This window comes from Felis catus, chromosome B2, assembly GCF_018350175.1.
Source record: "Felis catus isolate Fca126 chromosome B2, F.catus_Fca126_mat1.0, whole genome shotgun sequence".
NCBI lineage: Eukaryota > Metazoa > Chordata > Mammalia > Carnivora > Felidae > Felis > Felis catus.
The window spans coordinates 117,789,300-117,811,522 of NC_058372.1; the positions used below are offsets into that span (position 1 = coordinate 117,789,300).

The 22,223-nt window shown below is 40.8% G+C and overlaps 1 protein-coding gene across 37 annotated transcripts in view; it reads right to left on the reverse strand.

Moving 5' to 3' along the window:
• Positions 1-22,223, reverse strand: part of EPB41L2 (erythrocyte membrane protein band 4.1 like 2) — a 219,269-nt gene that overhangs the window by 41,913 nt on the left and 155,133 nt on the right. For all 37 annotated transcript variants that reach the window (XM_023254368.2, XM_023254367.2, XM_023254366.2 and 34 more), the window contains 6 exons: positions 20,961-21,179; positions 19,328-19,415; positions 14,960-15,112; positions 14,344-14,441; positions 6,014-6,186; positions 504-676 (listed from right to left, as the gene is read on the reverse strand). In XM_023254368.2, coding sequence (XP_023110136.2) covers positions 504-676; positions 6,014-6,186; positions 14,344-14,441; positions 14,960-15,112; positions 19,328-19,415; positions 20,961-21,179 — 904 coding nt within the window. The remainder of the gene's footprint in view (positions 1-503; positions 677-6,013; positions 6,187-14,343; positions 14,442-14,959; positions 15,113-19,327; positions 19,416-20,960; positions 21,180-22,223) is intronic.

The window sequence follows — 22,223 nt, forward strand, 5'->3', positions numbered from 1 at the left end:
TTCACTATTCACCAATCACCCTTTGCTTAAGAATTTCTTCATCATCAGCTAGAGGTGAATGAAAAATAACATTTTTCATAAAGACCATCTTTGTTCATTTCAAAAAAAAAATTCAAGTCAACATAATTAAAATACCCAACACAGGTTATGCTTTCAAATTTACAAACAAATACACATTTCAGATCACCGCAGCTTTTATAATTTAGGGATTTAACTAAATAGGATGATTGTGAAGACAGTCACAAATACTAGGCCACTAAATTACTTGCTTGCACCAATATAAATTACATTGAAATATTTTGCTTTGAACAACAATCAGAAAAAGGCTAGAGAGACTGTTCAGACCAGCAGGAGCCTACATGTACCTGAAAATGGGGAACTTGTATCAGCAGAGAACATACACAGACTAATTTTAAACGATACCTGAGTTCTGAAACAACATATGTAACAGCCTCTAGTCTAAGTACACATTTAAAATCACATGTTCTACTAATTTACCATACCTTTCCTTCAACGAATTGCACATGTGGGACTTTAGTCGGGCTCCTGAGGTCCCTTCTGCCATCCCCATCCTGTACCATGGCGGTGCTGACAGCTCCGGGGCCATATGCTGAAACCTCCCCAGCAGGGCCAGGAAAATCCTTCATAAGACTTTCATCAACAACACCAACTGGAGCTAGTAAAGAAAGATCATTTGGAATACTTTAGGACACTGAAATGCTCAAAGTTTATGGAATTGCCCCCTCTTACACAGATGAACAGGCAGCACGTAGACATTAACAGGAACAGGAGCATTGCTTGAGCTCTGAAGATTCCAACATATCAAATTCATTTTTAAATTTTTACCAAATTCTAAACATATTCTGAATTTTAACCCATGAAACTACACACCAGGCTCTCCAATCAGACTTTGGAAGGCTTGAGTCTGATCATGGAATTGGCCAGTAGGAGGAGCTCTAAGACCAGGTGAGAAAGAGTTGGGCACTGTGTCAAAATCCCAAAGTGAGGAATATTTTAATTCTGTAAGGCCTCTTTGATCTTTCCTAAACTCATTTCTAAATCTATTTATTGCAACAAACAATTATCTAGAGATTGAAATGATTTGCTTCAAATATGTTTTCAGAATTCTTCCATAAAGGAAGCGTTAATTTGTGTATCATTCAAAATTATGACAAGACAGCCAAAGTCCATTTTACAAATTAACTTCTGTGCTTATTTTGAATAGTTTTCATTTTTCTAACCTCCCTCCTGAGTGCCTCAGTTTGACCTACAATAAACCCAATCCAACCCCCTGCCTCAGCAAACCTGGCCCTCATGTGCTTTTCCTTCATTCCTCCTGCACATGAGCAGGGACATATATTGTGCTGAAATTTCTGCCATATGGCAGGTCAACCCAAGACGGCATCACATTTCAACAAATGCAAGTGAGTAGCAGCGACAAAGCCTCTACCCATCTGTAGCTTTTTCCCCAAACCCCACCCACTGAGGTTATTTCACCTGTATGAAAAGTGCTTGACTGACATGGTGAGGTTTGCATTGGTTCTATGCCCCAGAAAAGGGCAGTAAACATGAGGCCTTTAGGTTGCAAGCTCTCGGAGGGCAATGGGTGTGATCCACCATATTGAACTGGGGAGGCATCAAGCACCTGTAATCTGTGTATCACAAGAAAGGTCTTGGCCCACACCCTTCATGTGCCCTGTCCAAACCTTGCACCTTCCCTAGCCTTGCCTTTTTCACCAGATACCACACTTCTACTTGTACCCAGTTACCCAAGCCACAAACCTTGAAGTCTCTGCCTTTATCCCTTACGACCATCAAGTCCAGCTGAATTTAAATGTGGCCAGTTCTCCCTCCTCCTACTTTACTAACCAGGTCACTTTTAAGACTTTGACAGCCCTTAAGGACTCACACTTTTGAAAGCCCACACCAAATCTTACATTAAGTATAATTATTTTCTTTTTTTTAACTTTTCAAAAGACTTCAGTAATTTTCCCTCAGAAAATATAGGCTATGAGTAGCTCTTTTAACTTATGATTTCTAAGCACCCATTACACACACTCAGAAATTGTTGCAAAATGGGAAACTGACCTAGAAATGGTTTTAGATGTAATGATACAGAAATTTTAATGAATATGAAAGTTACATAATGAAACTGGAAAAATATTTTGCATGCTTTTAAAGACATTAATTTCAGGGTGCCTGGGCGGCTCAGTTGGTTTAGCATCCGACTCATGATTTCAACTCAGGTCATGATCTCATGGTTCATGGGATGAGCCCTGTGTCAGGCTCCTTGCTAACAGCACGGAGCCTGCTTGGGATTCTCTCTCTCTCCTGCTCTCTCTGCCCTTCCTGTGCTCGCATACGGTTTCTCTCAAAATAAATAAAAACATTAAAAAAATAAAAAATTATTAATTTCACTATGCAGGGGGGTGGGTTGTTTGTGTTGTTTTTTGTATTTTGAAGCAAAATAACTTTTTAGGTCTCAAACACTTGTAGAATCCTGAGGAGCCTGTAGGCCCCAGGCACTGAGCTTATGGTGCCAAATGGCTAAATGGCCTACTATCACCCAAGACAAGATCACTAGTGCTCTCACCTGGAGTATTCCTAACCAGTCTGCCTCTTCCTCTCTTGTCCTATCAATCATTCTCGACATTGCACCAAGTGATTTTTTTAAAGAGGTAACATAATGTGGTGGGGGTCGGGGGTAGGGAGTAACACGGTGCACTTACATGCTTGCAGAACTGCACACACATGTATGTAATGCACACACACATCCTTCAGTAGCACTAGAATAAAAACCATATTCTTCTCCATGGCCTGCGAGGCCCTGCATGAACTGTTTGCACCTATCTCTCCCCTCGTTTACTAAAGCTCCATCTAGCCTTCCTTCTGTTCCTGGACTGTACTAAGCTCTCCCTAATCTTATAACCTTCAGCCCTGATGCTCCTGCTACCTGGAATGCTTTACTGCTCTACTCCTGGCTAGCTCCCCCTCATCCTTCACGTCTCAACTCAAATGGTTCTTCGCCAGATGGGCCTTCTTCTCCCATGACCCAATCCAAGGTAGTGTCCTGCTTATTATATTCCCCATTTTCAGGAAGTCGTTGTCTCCCTCACTCTCACATGCATCTTGGTTGTTCTCTTAAATGACTGACTTGCCTCCTTTTTGGCTTGATTTTCCAATCTCGGAATCACACTGTTCTAAAAAAGTTTTAGAGTTTTATTTCAATGCTTGACCTTAGACATCATGTTGATTTTTAGCTTGTATGTAATCACTGGACGATTTACTTCAATCTATCAAAACTTCAAGTGAGAAATATTTATGTACCTAAACTAGTCTAGCCTGACTTAAAAACTAAGTAGGAAAAAGAAAATACGACACAGGTCAGCAACAGCAGATAAAAGGTGTACTGACGGGGAGTGGTGGCAAAAAGAAAGCTCAGTACCAGGTTACGGCCTAGCTTTGCTTTGGGAGGGAAAAGGGGAGACCAAAAGCCCTAACCAAATAGTTCACTGGCTCGTCATGTATTGGCATGAAAAGCCTTCTATTTTTCACAATAACACAATAATCCTTTTGATCACTTGCCCATCTGATGAATGACAGTGTCCAAAACACAAAAGGAAAAATAATGGATCACTGTGCATGTTTGCTGCTCTTACTTGTACAAATCATTGTTTTCAGATACAGACCTACTATAACCCTCTGCACTAACTGCTCACACAAGATGGTGGGCTTCCTTGAGCACAGTTTATAGATCTCAAAACAGTGGTTCACTGCTCTTTCTTAACTCTAAAATTTGCAATATAAGAGTTATAAAGTCTCACAGTTTAAAACAAAGGCTGAAACAGACAGTATTCCAGAAAGGGGAATGACTTCTCTCAGGGCATTAACCAACACTGATTATAGGTTATTCAGCACTTATACAAATTCTCTGTGGCAAGGGGCAAGGCTTGTGAAATACTTCCACGAGCAGGCACATTTGTCACATTTACTTGAAAAACAGTGTTCAGTTGTTGACGAGCTAAAAGATACACGGACAGCTATCACACATCAAAATCTCAATAAATTTAAATCACTACATTTGGAAATACGGATAGTTATTTGAACCACAGTTTATGACCCCCTTGCCTATTTGTAGTCTTGAAACTATATGGGAGATTCTCCAGAATCAAGATTGAATAACTACATAGACAAATGCCCACCAACAAATCCTTGGAAGTATCTCTGTATGTCTGCCTGGATCTGTTCTCCAAGTTTATTCTGGGAAAGTAGATCAAGGCCAAGGGGTGTCAATCCATTTAGGAGAGAGCATTTTTAGAATCAGACCTATAAATCCTGAGAATGGATGGCTGCCAGAGAGAAGTGGGTCAGAGGATGGGGAAAAAAGGGTGAAGGGGAGTGGGAGACACAGACAGGATTCCGGTTATAGAATAAGTCATGGTGATAAAAGGTACAGAATACAAAATACAGTCAATGATACTGTAATAGCTTTCTATAGTGACAGATAGTAGCTACATTTGTGGGGAATCACTATATTGTATATCTGAAATGTGTATCTGAAATTGATGTGACATTGTTAGATCAACTAGATTTAAAAAAAAACTTAGCAAGTATACATATGAAAAAGCATTTTTATCTATTAGCAGATCTGTTTCAGCTACTTAAAATAAAAGTTGCTCTAGTTCATATGTCAGAAAAATGTAATAAGCAAGAAAGGTTTTCTATGATCAAGAGCAGTAAAACACATTTCTTTTTAATGTTTATTTATTTTTGAGAGAGACAGAGAGAGAGAGAGACAGAGAGAGAAAGAGAGAGTGGGGTAGGGGTAGAGAGGGAGACACAGAATCTGAAGCAGGCTCCAGGCTCCGAGCTGTCAACACAGGGCCTGACATGGGGCTCGAACTCACAAACCGCCAGATCATGACCTGAGCTGAAGTTGGACGCTTAACCGACTGAGCCACCCAGGCGGCCCAATAATAAAACAAAATTTTAAATTTACTATTACTATTTGCACATAGGTTTTGAGATTAATCAACCAAAAAATGTTGGAAAACGACTTTCTGGGAGAAAGTCACCCACATCAATTGGTTTCTTCTAGGCAGAAAGTAAAATGAAGTTCTTTATAAAACATTCATCCTAACATAAAAGGGGCACCTGGGTGGCTCAGTCAGTTGAGCGTCCATCTCTTGATTTCAGCTTGGGTCTTGATCTCACAGTTCGTGGGTTCAAGCCCTGCATCGGGCTCCATGCTGGCAGCACGGGGCCTGCTTGGGACTCTCTCTGTCTCTGTCTCTTCCAGCTCTTTTATAGAAAACTATTTACCCAAAATTAGGTTAATAAAATACATACATGAAGGGAAGGAATGTCAATTTATTTCCATACATAAAATATGTAAAACTGCAAACCTGTAGCTAATAAGAATTCTAACAAAAAATATACAAATTTATACATAACCTCCCCCCACTTCGCTGAAAGAACTAACGATTATACTGTATTTCCTTTCTTTTTTGTTAAAACACTACATTTAAATTAATCCTTGGAAGTGGTGGTTGCTTTCTCATATGCTAAGAAGTTTGGTAAGCTTTAGTAAGAGTTTTTAACTCATAAAATTAGAATATTGTAAAGTTCCTTTAAATAAGGTTCTTATGTTACCATACCAAAACCCTTCGAATTCCACTTTCACCATTAATTAACAAGTTCAAGAAATTAAGACACATAAAACACATCATAATTAAGTCAGATCAGTAACCATGTATTTGTCCAACATCTTACCCATGATGATTCTTAATATTTGTGTGCACTGACAGTACAAAGAAAATTAGGTTCACAATGACAGCTTGAAAACACTATAAAACTCTTCTTGTGAATATAAGAAATATTATTTTATTTACTCAGAGAAAATAGCTATCCTTCTAGGACATTTCTGAGGACCTCATTAACTAGATCAACACTTTCTGATCCCACTGGATCAGAGAAAGATTAACGGAATACAAACTATCACAAATGTGTTTACCTCCATCTAGACTCCTGGAGACCCGTTTGCTAGAGGTACGCTCAAAGTGTGGTGCTGGCCTGTCAATGAGAGTGCTTGCCTGGCGGGTCTGGGCTTGGGTGCGGCCGCTGTAGCGGAATTTGGACCCCAGGGTCAGGAACTTGGCCTTTGGTGGCTGCTCTGGAGACACAAGCCTGTAGGGGGAAACAAAAGAAACAAAAAGGAGACTTTATGAATTTTCTTTTTTAAAAAGATGACAGAAGTTTACATTTTATCTCATTTTACTAAGATTACTCAATCTACACAACAAAAGGCTGCCTAAACTTTCTAATGAAAAAGAACATCATTTATAAACCCTCCTACATACAGAGCTTTAGGATAGTGATTAAGATGACTAAATCCACACTCCTGTATTCATGAATAATGTATTTTCCTCAACCTGAGCAAAAGAGCAGCTGTTCTCAGTGTATATCAAAGGATATTTATTTGTATTAGCTTAAATCATTTATATAAACACATATGTCTGAATTCTTGCTCCGAGCTATAAGTGCCAAGAGGCGATCCATTACCATTAGTAATTCTCAATATTTATGTCTATTTCCCATGGGAAAGAACATCCAACTCAGGAATCCATTCCATCAAGTGATGCTTTCCCATGAAGAACATCACACACAGTAGATCTGTAGAAATGACTTATATCCTTTCTTACCAGCACAATTTCACTGTTTAAACCCTGGGTTTGTAACGAATGAAGTCAAATTTTCTTGATGTCAAATACTCCCAGACTTATGCAAAACTACGTTTTTAGTAAATAAGTCAGTCTTGTCTGGCAGACAACTGGAATGGTCTCACTTTCATGGTCTAATCAAGAGTTGGCAAAATGTCTTAAAAAAATAATCTTAGCACTCTTATACCATTTATTAAATGAGAAGACTTTAGTTGATAATGCCAGAATATGAACTCCATAAAATTTTTCCTTTCATTCTCCAAAGAGTGATTTCTTAAATTTTTAAGATTCTTAAATACTTAAAAATACATTTCAAGTATTTTTAGAACTTCTACGCAAAAAACAAATTTTGAAGACATCATCTTCTGCTTAAAAGCAACAAAGAGAGATTCAAGCAAGGTAAAGCTACTTGTAATAACACAAAAGGCGATTCTCCATCAACACAGGATTCTCACTGACATTAACCCAGAAAAACTATATCTCAGAATTAAATTGAGAAGAGAAGAGCCAGGACACTCTGGCTGTCGTGGTGTTAATCTATTCACATAAGGTAGCAAATGAGTTTCTTAAAAACTTCCACCTTCTGCCAATAGATTTTCAAAGGAGACACCAATGCTGCTGCTAAGAATACACTCTGATGAGGGCCAGTGCCTCAACCTGTACTTTGGGAAAAGTTGTATATTCATAAATTAGAATTCTGAAATACTAGAAATATAGACCAGAATTCTTATTTGTGCTCTCTATTCTTTTTCTCTAACAGCTGAGGAATTAAATATCTCAGCATCCTGATCATGAATCATAGAAGCAGGTGAGAAATGTAGTCACTTGCGATGCGCTATCCCCCGATGAGCTATGACAGGGTTTCCCTACCTAGCAATCCAGTTAAATAGGGATCGAAGAACACTCTGTAAGAAAGCAATGATCTATAGAAAAAAAGGGTCACTAGCAAGCTCATCACCACAGTAGGAAATATTCATCCTTGAAAAACAAGATGGCTAAATCACCTCTTTATCATTTATTCACTAAGTACACTCTATAGTTAATGGAAGAGCAACCAGAGGAAAAAAGCAGTATTTCTAAAGAATACTTCAAAGGGGAAATACGCATTGGTGACCCAAAAGAAACTACCCACCTCACCCCAATTTTTAAACTAAAGACAACAAGTATTGGCAAGGATGTGGAGAAACTGGGACCTTTGCACATTGTTGGTGGGAATGCAAAATGGGGCAGAAGTTATGAAACATGAGATGGAAGTTCCTCAAAATTCTAAAAATAGAATTACCACATGACCCAACTAATCCTGCTTCTGGGTATTTATCAAAAATAACCTCAAATCAAGATTTTGAAGAGAAATTAGTAGTATTCCCATGTTCATTTCAGCACTATTCACAATAGCAAAGATGTGGTAAAAACCTAAATACCCACTGGTAGGTGAATAGGTAAGGAAAATGTGGTATCTACATAGAGCGGAATGCTATTCAGCCTTACAAAAGAAAAAAAAAAAAGGAAATTCTGCACACAATACCCAACAACATGGATGGGCCTTGAGGATGTTATGCATAAGTGAAAAGGCCAGATACAGAAAGACAAGGACTGCATAATTCCACTTCCACCAGGTACCCAGAACAGCCAAATTCATAGATTCAGACTGGACTGGTGGCTACTGGGGGCTGCAAGGAAAGCAAAATGGGGAGTTACCAGTCACTGGGCATGAAGTTTCAGTGAAGATGAAAAAGTTCTACAGATCTGCACAGCACTGTGCCCACAGTCAATAATCCATCGTACACGTGAAGGTGAAAAGGATAGGTGTCTCATGTGAAGTTATCTTACCCAATGAAGTAGAATTATTTAAAAAAAAAAAAAAAAAAAAAAAGAGGAGATAAAGAGAAGAGTGAGGCTGGAGGCATCTGGCACCCATCTGTAGGCTCACCTCAGTGAATGGCATCTCTCAACCAAAGGCCACATCTTCCTAGAATGAGGAGCCTCACACAGGGATTTACCGGGATCTCCCATTTCCAGTTCCAGTCACTGCTCCCCACCCCCAGCAGAGGTGACACCCCTTTAGGCCCAGTGGTGCTTATCAAACACTGTTAAACCCTTCTCAAATTGAAAAAAAAATTGAAACTAGAAACAGGATACTTGCTTGTGTGAATTATGAAAAATCGTACAGGATACATAAAGAGATCTTTTTAAAGATTTCATTTTCCTCTCCTATAAAATTAACTGAACTCACAAAGAAAGAAGATCAAGAGACTTCAGTCTTCAGAAAACAATTTTAAAGAAAATTAAGAAAACTTCCATCAGTGTTTTCTGACTTTCTGGGTATTAGTTTATTTTATATAACTTCACACGGGATCTGTGCTAGGTCCCATATAGAGCAGATGCTCAATAAATACAGACCAGATCACGAGACAGAATCCCACTGTCACCATTTCCTAGAGGGCACCTGAATTTAAGTAGCCAGAAAATCCAAAGACATGTCTATCCATTTTTCAGAATTCTCTTTCTTAGTATTACACAGTCACAGCATTTAAGAATAGCTTTTGAATTCTCTTATGCCAGGATATTGGAGGAGGGAAGTTGGGCTATAAGTTCTAGAACTTCTGACACACTGAGAGAACTGCTGATGAATATTTCAGTCTTAGTTTCATAAACATAAAACAATCCCACTGCTACAAAAAATGCTTTGTAAAATGACACTGTTTTATTTTTTTCCCCAGTTACGAAAGTAGGCTCTCATTTATATACACTAGGGGCGGCGGGGGGGGGGGGGGGGGGGGAGGTTGCTGGGTGGCTCAGTCAGTTAAACATCTAACTTTGGCTCAGGTGATAATTTTGTGGTTCCTCAGTTCGAGCCCCTTGTCAGTGTGCTGACAGCTCTGAGCCTAGAGCTGCTTTGGATTCTGTGTGTCCCTCTCTCTCTCCCTCTCTCGCTTTCTCTCAAAAATAAACATTAATTTTTTTTTTATATAGACTGGGATATGTTACCAGCTAAATATCTAAGTCCAGGTGAGGAGAATTCTATACAGTCGTATTTCTTTCTTTGGTCTAATTTGTTTTTCTTTAAGGTAATAATAGATGATTGGTTCCCATTTAAATGCATATCAGAATAATTATCCACTTAACGCATTTTGTAAAAAAATACTTAAAGAAATAATTCAAGAAATACAAGGCAAATATTTTAAAAACAGATATGTGTACCAATGTAAAATTAGGAAAGTCATTAACTAAAGTATTATTTTATTTATTTCAACTTGAGATAAAACACTTCCTTGCCCAAGTGGCACCTGTGACCAAATACACAAAGTATTAGCTTACAGATTAATTTTCTGATAACAAATCCTTAAGTAATGAAGCTGCAATTAAATAGAAACAAATATCAAGACAAAAATGGACTGAACATAGACATTTATTAGCTTTTTCTAAAAGAACATTTTTGGTGACTTAAGTCAACGGCAATGCAAATAAATTTTCTACGGAAACGTAGGCCAAGCAACAAAATATTTCAAGATCGCTTAACAATTATTTCCTTTTGATATTACTTTTATTTACTACCTCAGACCCCACCTTCATAAAAATAACATCAAAAGGGAAAGGAAAACAAGATACAAACAGAGAGGGCGGCATACCATAAGAGACTCTTAAATACAAAAAACAGACTGTGGGTTACCAGAGGGGCGGGGGTGGGGGGATGGGCTAAATGGGTGACAGGTATCAAGGAGGGCACTTGTTGGGATGAGCACTGGGCGTCATGTGTTAACTAACTTGAATTTAAATAAATCACTATAAGACATCATTTCGCTTTTGGGAATTTAAAAGCCATAAGCAAGGAACTAATTATCCTATAGCTTTAAAGGTCCTGAGCAAGACGACCTAATGACACATCACAAAAGAAATTAACTTTCACATACTTTACTGCTCAAGAAGCATGGTAACAATTTTATAAAAAATCCTCCCATTACAAGTCAGGTATTATTGGTTTTTTCACCCATGAAAAATAAAGGAAATTTTAAGACAAACCCACCCACATCACTTAGTGAAGTCAATCATACCGTTAATAGCAAAGCTCTCTATGAAGCGGCTGATGACACTAATTCACTTGGAATTAGCCTGGATCTACAATGCCAAGTTTAAATGAGAGTTTAATGCCAAGCTGCAAGAACCTCGTGTTAATCCTGTTTACACGCCGCCACCTCTACCACCACCACCACCACAAAGCACTGAGGGAAAAATAAAACAAAAACAAAAACAAAACAAAAAAAAAAAAAGAAGGAAACATGTCCACTGTAAACACAACCAGGAAGTACAGCAGAGTGGGAACACTTATGGGCACTGAGAGCCACAGGGCTTGGCTCGGACTTCCATCTCCACCCGTGACTGTCTACAGGGACACAGTCATGTTTCTTAACTTCTGTTTCTCAGCTTTTCTGAGTGTAAAGTGAAGATTACAACAATGTACATATTAAAAGAATTAATCTATGTAAAGCACTTAGAACGGAGACAGGCTCTATCAAACACTCAAGGAGGAATAGCGACTTTTTATCACGTTCTTGTGCTACTAACATTAGTCTGGCTGAGTGGCTATCAATCAATAGAAAGATCTGGTTTTTTTAATGGCTTCAATCTGAAGCCAGTTTAGTTTTCTGAAGAAATCATTTGCATCTTTTGTGATAAACTTAAACAGAACAAAATCCAGATTTGATTCGAGGCACTCTATAGGCAAATTATGATTTGCCCTGTTTTAGATACATTGCTTCCTATCATGTGTAAGCAAAGTTACATAAGTTTAAAGATATAAAAATGCTTTTGTTAACCATTATCTCCAAAGTCTGCAGGTGCAAACTGGTCTACTTTTAAACCAGAGTCGTGGTATGTCAGCAAAAATGGAGGGAGGGACCTGAGGCGTCGCACGGCTAACAGACACCTCAGAAACGCCTGCTGCAAGGATACCAGAGAGGGGGGTGCCCGGATGGCTCAAGTGGGTTAAGTGTCTGACTTTGAACCATGATCTCACAGTTCATGAGTTCGAGCCCCATGTTGGGCTCTCCACTGTCAGCCCAGAGCCTGCTTCGGATCCTCTGTCCCCCTCCCTCTCGGCCCCTCCCTTGGGCACTTGCTCTCTCAAAAATAAACAAACATTTAACAAAATTAATAATAAATAAAAAAGAAGAATACCAGAGGAAGGACCAGCATAGAGGTGACCAGTGTGGGCTCTGGAATCACAGAGCCAGGTCCCCAACTCTGTGCAGGTGCTTGGCCCCTGTGCTCCTTACTGGGCACCCAGCTCTGAGCCACTTTCTCCCTGGGGGTGAGGAATAAATGACACGGTACAATGTAAAGCAAGTGGTTCTGTGTCTGACAACAATATTTGCTCAATGAACACAGCACGTGTCGTTTCTGAGACAATTACTGTCTCCATTATCATGACCTGACAGGGAAGCCTGCTATGTGTCCTGCCTTGACTGTGTCATTTAGCTCATTAATGTCATCTACTAGTTTTATTTGAGGCAGACTCCGGTTGTCTGGAGTAGAAATGTGCCATGGCTACCAGGAGGAATTATAAGCTTTTCAAAGATTTATGTGACCAGTGTAACTGTGTCAGATGGATTCAAGTATATTTTAGGAGTTACATTTCTCTAAAACGAGTCTGTTTGACAACATATCTTGTCAACACTGCTCTATTTAACCGGAAAGAGTCACTTGTACCACCTAATAATTCACCTTAAAAACAGCACATTGTGGTACCAAACCAAGAATAAGGATGATAATGATGGGGATGACGATGATAAACGTTATTACATACCGGAAGTAGTTCTACATGTGTTCCATGTGTGTTTTCTCACGGGCTTTTCAAAGCAACCCTATCAGATAGGGACTATTATTACCATCACACAGATGATGAAAGGGAGACTCAGGAAGGTGGTAGCTTACCCACAGTCACACACCCAGTATGTGGTAGCAAAGCAAGAGCCCAAAGCAAAAACTGTAAAGATGAAGGGTCTAGACACGTAGCTGTATAGACTGCAGGAACAGGACGGAGGAAATGGGGAAAAAATGATCAGCAAAGTGCTCCTTGCTAAGAAGAGTAACATAGAGGGGCGCCTGGGTGACTCAGTCAGCTAAGTGTCAGACTTCAGCTCAGGTCATGATCTCACGGTTCGTGAGTTTGAGCCCCGTGTCAGGCTCTCTGCTGTCAGTGCAGAGCCTTCATCAGATCCTCTGTTCGCCCCTCTCTGTTCCTTCCCTGCTTATGCACTCTCAAAAATAAACATTAAAAAAAAAAAAAAAAGGAACAAGAAGAGTAATGTAGAAATACGCCCTTGAAGAAGTACAAAGGAGGTGGGACCCAAGCTAAAGACAGTTAGGGGGTCTAAGGAGATCTGGTTTTCTCACTTGTCCTTTTGTGTTGGTTGGTATGTATGTATGTATGTATGTATGTATGTATGTATGTATTATGTATGTATTTATTTATGAGACAAGGAGAGATAGCATGAACGGGAGAGGGTCAGAGAGAGAGAGAGGGAGGGAGACACAGAATCTGAAATAGGCTCCAGGCTCTGAGCTGTCAACACAGAGCCCGACACGGGGCTCGAACTCACGGACCGTGAGATCATGACCTGAGCCGAAGTCGGATGCTTAACCGACTGAGCCACCCAGGCGCCCCTGTGTTGGTTTTTAAAGGAACACGATATGGACATGTTTGCCGGCCAAAGAGGAAGTCAAAGGCATTCGTACCTTTGACATACATAACATACAAAGCACGAAGGATCAAGACTTCCATAGGGAATGACTATTTTTTCCCTTGAGACAGAACAGGAAGGGAAGAATGAACAAGAAGAAGAGCGGAATGCTACATAATCTGGGGCTAAAGAGTTTTGAAAAACGGTACAGGAAACCGAGAATGCTCATGACTACAGCTTCTACAATCAGTGCCCCACCCAGCAGAGGGCATCTGAGCAGAGAGGCCGGGGTTCCCAGGGGCTCCAGAAGACCAGGAATATTTTAACAGGAAAGGAGGTAAAAGCACTGCCTGGTAGCTCTGAGGGTCCAGCTGACACAAGAAATAAACTATCTGTAAAGGCACTAATCTGGAGTTGTGCAATTTTCCCTTACAAAAAGCGGGTGCGTCCATCGGGACAGCTGTGCTGTTTAAGGCAGAGCTCTACAGCACTGGTATAGAAGTAGGGAGGTCGAGACACAGAGACCAGCAGGCTGATGGGCACAAAAGGCAAGTGGTTAGAACCTCCCGACAAAGTAGCAAAGGGACAGACCCCAGGGTTTTGGCTGGCTGGGGAAAGAAATTAAACAGGAGAGAGCTGGTAAGAACAACAAAATGAAGCCAATGGTGAACGATGCTGGCAAGAGAATGGCAGTTGGATTTGAAGAATGCGCTTCTAGAAGGGAAGGCATTTGTAGTCAGAAAGTGGAGTCCGGGACCACTGTAGAAACAGACCAGCTGTGAGTGACAACGAGGCACGGCCAAGGAGATCTGGCACCGAGGAGAAGCAAAGAATCATAAAATAGGGTGTTGCCGCATCTGCCCCTGTATCCACAACCACCACTTAATACGTACAGGGTACCAATAGCTGTTCTCATTAAGTCTAAGCTGTATCATTAAAATTACCTGTAGAAAGTATGATGTTCCACGCACACTTTCCATAGCCTTTTTGCTGCCCGATGGTTTGGCAGTTTGAATCCAATGGTGCTCTCAAATTGTTCGAGCTAGAATAAATCAATAAGGTAAATCAGTAAGATAAAGGAGTTGGTTAGAAGCTACTGAAATCATGAATTCAGATGTTTCCGTGAGGGGTAATTCTTCTTGAAGAAAGGAGATACTAGTATGTATATCCAGTATGATTATACAGAATGGATTTTTCATAGAACTCAATACTAGTTTCTGTGAAAACCAAGTACAACTGCTGACTTTAAGCAATGTCCACAACTCACCCTACCACCTTATCACTTAGCTGATTCAACAACAACAAAACGGGCCCCCACTATGTAGCAGGCACTTACAACTTTCTCTTTTCTGTTAAAGGTGTGGCTCTTACTTTTTTAGCAACATGGATATACATGCAGGTTGATTATTAAGAACTCTGACCTTATTTGCCATGAAAAAATAAGGAATAGTGCATTTTATTAAAATTCACTGGGAAAAAAATGAAGTCAGCTGACAGCCATAAAGAAGAACACTGACCGAAGCTGTTTAGATATGCCCAGGCCTACGTGACACTGCTTACCTCTGCTGGCCTAACTTTAATGTAGAAGTTACTGCGCTTATAGGAAATTTTCAAGATTTTCGGCCAAGCAAAACGATTGATTCTCAGTCTGTCTTTGTAAATGAGAAGCCCATTAGCGCACACACCCAGCTTGATGTCCACGCCTTCCGAGTCCTGCCAAGTAGAAGCCATTTGACCGTGGTTAGAGCTGTCCAAGTTTCACAGGTCAGGAAGCTCATCATCTCCCCCCACCCCCTTAAACCATGACCCGGAACGCCAATTTAACAGGTTGGTATTTAAATATCAGTGACAGTATGTGAGTTAATAGAAACAGGGCACGTAACACATCTTCAATCTCTTATCTCCTAGGATCAAAATTCGATTTGTCAAAGAGTTATAGCCACCTGACTACAGGACACAATATTCTCCAAAAGGCATAATTTCTGTGTTCCCAAGCTTGCCTGCAAGAGCTGCTGGGGAAAAAGGGAAAGAGAGCTCAATTTAGACATCCTGAAGAGACAGGGTTTTCCTGGAGACTATCCCAGTCCTTGGGGACACCCTGTCAGCCCAACTTAAGGTGCATTCAGACATTTTACTTTAGGCAAATTTATTTCAGATGGGCTATGCTAACTAATGGCTGTTAAAATCACGCCTCTATTCGGCAAAACACCAATCCCTCACAGAAAATTTCTCTTTGAATCTCTGAATTCTTCCGAGTAATTTTTCAATAACTCAGAGTGCTGACATCCAGTCCCCGTTATAGCATTCCCATGGCTGGCATTTCAATGGACTGCAAACTAGTCTTGAATTTACTCAAACTGTTTTCCCTCCCCAGCATTTTAACTTGGAATAGATGACAATTTACAATAATCACAAGCCTAAAGGATTTTTAAAAACCAAATAAATTTACAGATAAAAGTGACATAGTGTCTCCTCACATTTCAAGTAATATTGAGGACCCAATACTCAAAATACACAGATCACTGACTTTCAAGGGAAGAACTGGATCGCATTCACGACATATAAAAGTGAAAACATTATTCAGAGACATTCATATTTTCAGAAATCACTTATGATATGGAACAAATTCTCACCAAGCCTGCTGAAACAAACACCATATTTAATCTAAGTCTCAATTCAACGAGAATGCAACTGAATCATCTAGAACAAGTCATATTACTTTTTTAAAAATAGAAGTATAGTACTAAGTCACTGATGCCAATTGCTTTCTCTGCTGCCACACTTGAATAATTCATATGTACAGGTAAAATGACATTAGACAATCCCAGCAGGTTTAAAAATTTAATCTATAGGGTGCTTTAGTCACCCAAATCTGGCAGCCCCGATTCTCTCTAGGAACAGAGAAAAAAAGCTGGGATGAATCCGGCACAGGTGCCCAAGCAACTTGGCACCAGACAGAAATGGTGTTTTCCAGAAACATCACGGCCATGGCCACAGGAGCAAGCCGGAAGGCTGCCCAAGACAGTATGTTCTCACCACAAGTAAGGAGGCAACGCAGACTTGAAACACTGAACAAAGTCATCTCTAGTCTGAAGCAATCTTTAGGCAGGACACTGGAGCTATTTTATCGGATTTAAGAATAAACACAATCTGGAACCAAGTAAATCGGTTCATTTTCAGTTGTTGCACACATTGCTTCAGAATTCTCAGTATCTGTGTGAATACAAATTACAGATGAAGAGTAACAAGTGAAAGAGAAAAAGCATGCCTTGGTCCTCCATAGTTGACTTCTGCCATTCAGCAACTAAGTCAGAAAAAATTAATAAAAAAGGAGCACCTTCTGTCCCTTATTCACTCCCCCTGAGGAAGCTGCCACATATGGGTGGCAATAGGGATCCCATGCCCTCGGACTTCTAAATGGGTTCAGTCTTGGGAAGTTCTTGCAGAAGATGAGAGAGAGAAGAGAAGAGGGAAGGGAGGTCAGCGAGGTGTCCCTGTGACAATTGTGGCTCCCTTGAAGACAGTGTTCTCCACACACAGATCTCTCCTTCTGGGTTCTGGCAACCACTCTCTGCCCTCACCCCTTCAGACCCAGAGGAGTTGGGAGAGCGGTTGGTAAGAGCTCAGAGCTATCACACTAATCTTGGGGTTCCCCTGTACCTGCGTGTCAAGAGTACTTCCATTCAATGCTCTTCAACTTGTCCTAGTAGCAGTGTGCCATGAAAAGCTCTTATTAAAAAATTTTTAGGGGCGCCTGGGTGGCGCAGTCAGTTAAGCGTCCGACTTCAGCCAGGTCATGATCTCGCGGTCCGTGAGTTCGAGCCCCGCGTCAGGCTCTGGGCTGATGGCTCGGAGCCTGGAGCCTGCTTCCGATTCTGTGTCTCCCTCTCTCTCTGCCCCTCCCCCCTTCATGCTCTGTCTCTCTCTGTCCCAAAAATAAAAAAAAAAAAAAAAAAAAGTTGAAAAAAAAATTTTTTTTTAAATTTTTAAAGACGTACTTAATTAAATATGATCAAGACAATCAAAGATGAAACTTTGATGAAAAGTTCTTTTAAATTGCTACAGACTTTCTTTGCAACAACCGACAAACATCTTCCTTATCAAATATCATCGGAGTGTATCAGATGACAAAAAGGATGAAGAGATGAATGTTACTCTGAATTTTTTTCAAAAAGCAATCTGCTTCTACTCACACACCAGGAACAGAAACTACGCTTAAACAGACCCACAACTTTTTTACTTTTCTAAGGTACAATTTTGAAAACGAGAACTGTGAAACCTTGTAGTACTGCCATCTAAGAATTGGTTTCTAACTAGCGATCAACATGTAGATTTGCATGTGGCCAGAGTAACAGGGTTTAGAAGAGCAGAGACCTGAGGTCTCTTTGGTCCCAAACCCATTCTTCTCCTGCCTCCCCGGTTTGGATTTCTCGCCCGAGCCAGCCTGTCTCCATCACAGAGAAACAAGCTGAAAAACACGCAATGGTAGGAAGTCCCATTTAACCTCCTAGAATTTACCGGAAGAAACGAGGCAGATATGGGAATGCTTAACAACACGTGGCTTAGGCAAATCATTCTCTGCACTGTTTTATGCAGTTGTAAATAAAAACAGTCAAGTCTTAAATCTTAAAAAAGCCCATGGAAGGACCTGTAAGAATTAAAGGTGTATAGCACCCAGCAGTTAAAAATGATGTCAGAGACTATTTACTGACGTGGAAAAATCTTTTATCAGAGCAAGCAACAAAACAAACAACAAAAAATTCCTCACAAACTGATACCTATAGTGTGATCCTACTGAAAAAAATGCACGAGTTCTAGTGCTCAGAGATGTTTTTTTTAAAGAAAACAAGAAAACGTATCAAAAAAGCAACAGTGCCTATTTCCAAATAAAGAGAGTTCAGTGGTTTTTGTTTTTTTCCTTCTGTTTGCTTCTATTTTCTATGGTGTCTATGTAGGTCTTTTATAACCAGGAAAAACAGTCGAATAAAGGCAGCCACGGAGGAAAAAAAGAGAGCGGTACAAACATGAAGTACTATGCAAGTACGAAGCAGGAATGATTCACCCGAGGCCCAGGGAGGGAAGAGATCTTTGGATGGAGGGGCTTTCCAAGAGATTTCTCTAATCATAAAATCTGAGGTTCCTAGGCCCCATCCATCTAGGGAACCGTTGGTTCCCTCCGCATGTGGACCCTGGACACACTTTTCAAAACCACACCCATCTTTCACCTTACCTCTTACTCTTCTCCTTGACTCTCCTCACTGTGTGATCACCCGAAGTAGTGTCAGGAAGCACATAATGTTTATTAGTGGCATCTTCCCAACCCAAACCCTCTCTCCTATCACCTAGTCCATCATTCTGCCCTCTTCCCACCTCTCCAATTAGCCTGCAGGGGTTGCATCCCCTGGGGCCTGGGCCAGTCTCTTTCGTCTTGCGAGTGGTACAAAACAGGCCCGCAGAGAGGAGCCCGACCCTCAGGCTCCTTCATTAGCCAGAGGGTTTTTCAGAAGCGGTCCCATCCACACTGTATTGGTCCTTTCTTTGGATCTGCAATCCACTCCCAAGACAGGGATGGGAGAAGGGGCGGGGAGAGGCATCACCTGGCACAGCAAAAGGTGGGGATGCAGAAGAAACCAGGACGGGGGGGGGGGAGGGGGGGTAGATGCTTGACAGGTGAGTCTCAAGGTGAGTCCATATGAAAGGGTGTTAACTGAAAAGATTGAGAAAGAAGTAAGGGGGCAGAGGAGAGAATGAATGCTCCTTTCCATAAGCACAAACCCCACAGTTAGTCACTAAAGAAATATTATAGAGACCCTTGGGTGAGGGTGAATAGCCTTTTCCTAAAAGTGAGCTAGGCCACCCTGAAACTGGAGCCCTTTCAAAACCGTCAACAGACTGGAAAGATGCCACTTCCCATTACATTGACAGTACCTTGGCATGATGTAGGTCAACGCCATACATGGAGAGCCTCTTTGCATTTTCTAAGAACTGAGAATCAGCTTGTGCTGGAGATAAGCCCCTGAGGATCAAACAAAACAATGTTATTTTATTGGCAGCAGCAACGCAAACGTGGCCCAGATAGGAAAGGAGTGTATGAGCTCGGAGGGTTTAGGGTAGAGCAGTTAACCCCGCACAATTTACAGATAAGCAGGGAACAGGTAAGAAGGCTCAACTCTCAACCTCTAGAAGTTTCCTCATAGGATCCTCTACTCTAAATCTCTACCCTTCCTTTCTATCTCAGAGAATTGTTTTCGATGGTTTTCCCAGTGGGGAAACGGGTACAACATAAATTCCGTGAGAATAAAAAAGTGATTTCATCTTTCCAAAAATGGCAAATTCTTACTTCCCACTCCTTAATTTTATTTCGGCAGGATTGATCACAACACAGATCAGAAGTCCCTGTATTTGACTTTACACCTATGGTAGATAATGCAGCTCACACCCGGTCCATAACTATTTCCATTCCTGTCTCTATTCACAAGTCAGCAAATTTTAGGCTCTAAGAGAGCAGGACCGTGTCCCGTTCATCTTCATAATCCCCAAAGAATTTCAGCACCTGATATTTCAAATTCAAATTATACAATAAATACCTATGGAGAAGAACCGGAATAAAGTGAAAGTGAATATAAGAAATACCGCTTTTTTTTTTTTTTTTTTACAAAAAAGTTAATGAATGTGGCCTGTTTAAAAACCTCTAATCTTTCAAAGTTCCCTTCCAAAGATTTTTGTCGAACTCTTATAAAATCTCAATTTTGCAATATGGGGCAAATTGTAATTTTGTAGCGAGATTTGTCAACTTGGGCTAAAAGCACATTTATTTTCACAAAGATATAGAAGTTCTCAAAGCGTAATATGGCACTTAATACGGTACTGAGTAAATCAGTAAAGTTTAGCTACTAAAAGCAAAGCTCATCTTGTGGACAGAGAAACCACCTATATATTTCATGTCCATCACTACCTACACTTCTGATTCAAACCCAGAAGCCTAGCCCTCTAGCTTTATCGGATAAAAAACAAAAGGCAGGCGGCGCCGGGGTGGCTCAGTTGGTTGAGTGTCCAATTCTTGAGTTTGGCTCAGGTCATGACGCCAGGGTTGCGGAACTGATCCCCGCATTGAGCTCTACACTGAGCATGGAGCCTGCTTAAGATTTTCTCTCTCTCCCCTCCTCTGCCCCTCTTCCCTGCTGTAAAATAAAATTTTTAAAAAAAAGGGGAGGAGGTGGGCAGAAGAAATACATGTTAAGTGCCCAAACAAGTATGGGAGTATGTCTGTTTTATGTGCCCAGGTTCGGAGGGAGGAAGAGGGAGATGTCACAGGGAGAAGTAACTTTTTCCAATAAATGAAAACATTCAGGATCATGAGCACTGTTGTTCACGTTATAGTTGTGAACACAACGAAAGGCGATCTCAAGGCTACAGGTTGTCTCGTTTAATACTAGGTGAGGCTCCAAAAGGAAACACTAGATAATCCCGTAAACAGTGCTTGGATGTCTGGCAAGTGTCAGAAGAGAAGCTGTTTCAATCCCCTGTGGCTATTCTCTCCCCAGCAAGCAAGTCACCAGACCTGTGGGTTTTATGCAGCTCTGCCACCTTCTCTTCCAGCTCCTTCGTCTGTGTGGGGGCAAACTGGAAGTCACTGAGGTCACTGCTGCCATGTTCTTCTGGATCATAGTCCCCAAGTTCAGCCTGCAGCGTGTAGGATCCCAGGAGGGCATGAGTCACAAATGAGCAGGGCAGGCGGCCGGAGGCAATGTCCTGCCGGAGCTGAAGGCACAAGAAGTATCTGAGGGGCAAGGGGAGAGAAGGGCCGGGAAGAAATCCGTTAGGATGCAGCACCAATGATCTTTGAGTTCCAGTATTCTTCTGAAAACAGACGAGAAGGCAATGCCTTATGTCCACAGCAAAAATCGTCTTCTCTAATAAGAAGTCCACCTTGTTTCTTGAGCTCCTAACCCATGGGAATTCTGAACTGCTATTCTGGTCACAGTGTATTTATCATCATCATCATCATCATCAAGAGCTTTGTGACTGAAGATAAAAATCGTAATCACTTAGACTTGTCTCCGTGGATTTAAAACTGGCATCGAAATTTACATGTCCCTCAAAAGTTGCAAAGACTAATGAAAACTTAAAAACAGCTGCAGTTCTTAAGCATTTGCAAGAAGAGCTAAGGTCACCCACCCTTTATTCTTTCTAGCCTTTTCATGCCAATTTCTTCTATTCCTCAGACGCCTTGAACAACTGTAAGTCTTTAAAGCCCTTACGCTTGCCCATTTACTCCATCTACAGAGACAGTTCAATTTATAACAGAAAAAGCATGAGCTTCTGGGCCAGGCACAGCTGACTCTGTGCAACCTTGAGCTAGTGAATTTGCTCGTCTAAGGCTAATTCCCTACTTGTCAAATGAGAATTCTTCCGCCCTTTGAAGGAGAGGATACGAATTAGATAACATAATCAAAACATACCGCATGTTACCTGGGAGTCAGTAACTAATAGACATCATCATCATCATCATCATCATCATAATTATGTTATTAACTTATTAAATAGTTCTTATTCAATGTTTCAAGTGGTTTTACTACAGTTACTTATAAAAGTTTCCGTTTCCACTAGATGACATGCGGAACCATGTTATTTACATTCTATGAGGATCTGGGGTCGGGGGGCACTACCAGCTCCTTTGCTGACATATGAAAACCTGATTTCTACTCGTGACTTCAACTACTTGCTAATAAGATTACCATCAATCCCTGCAAACTAAACAGCCCCTCACTCTTGAAGACCTTTTCGACACTGCCATTCCCATTAGCAGCTGGCCACTTTGTCT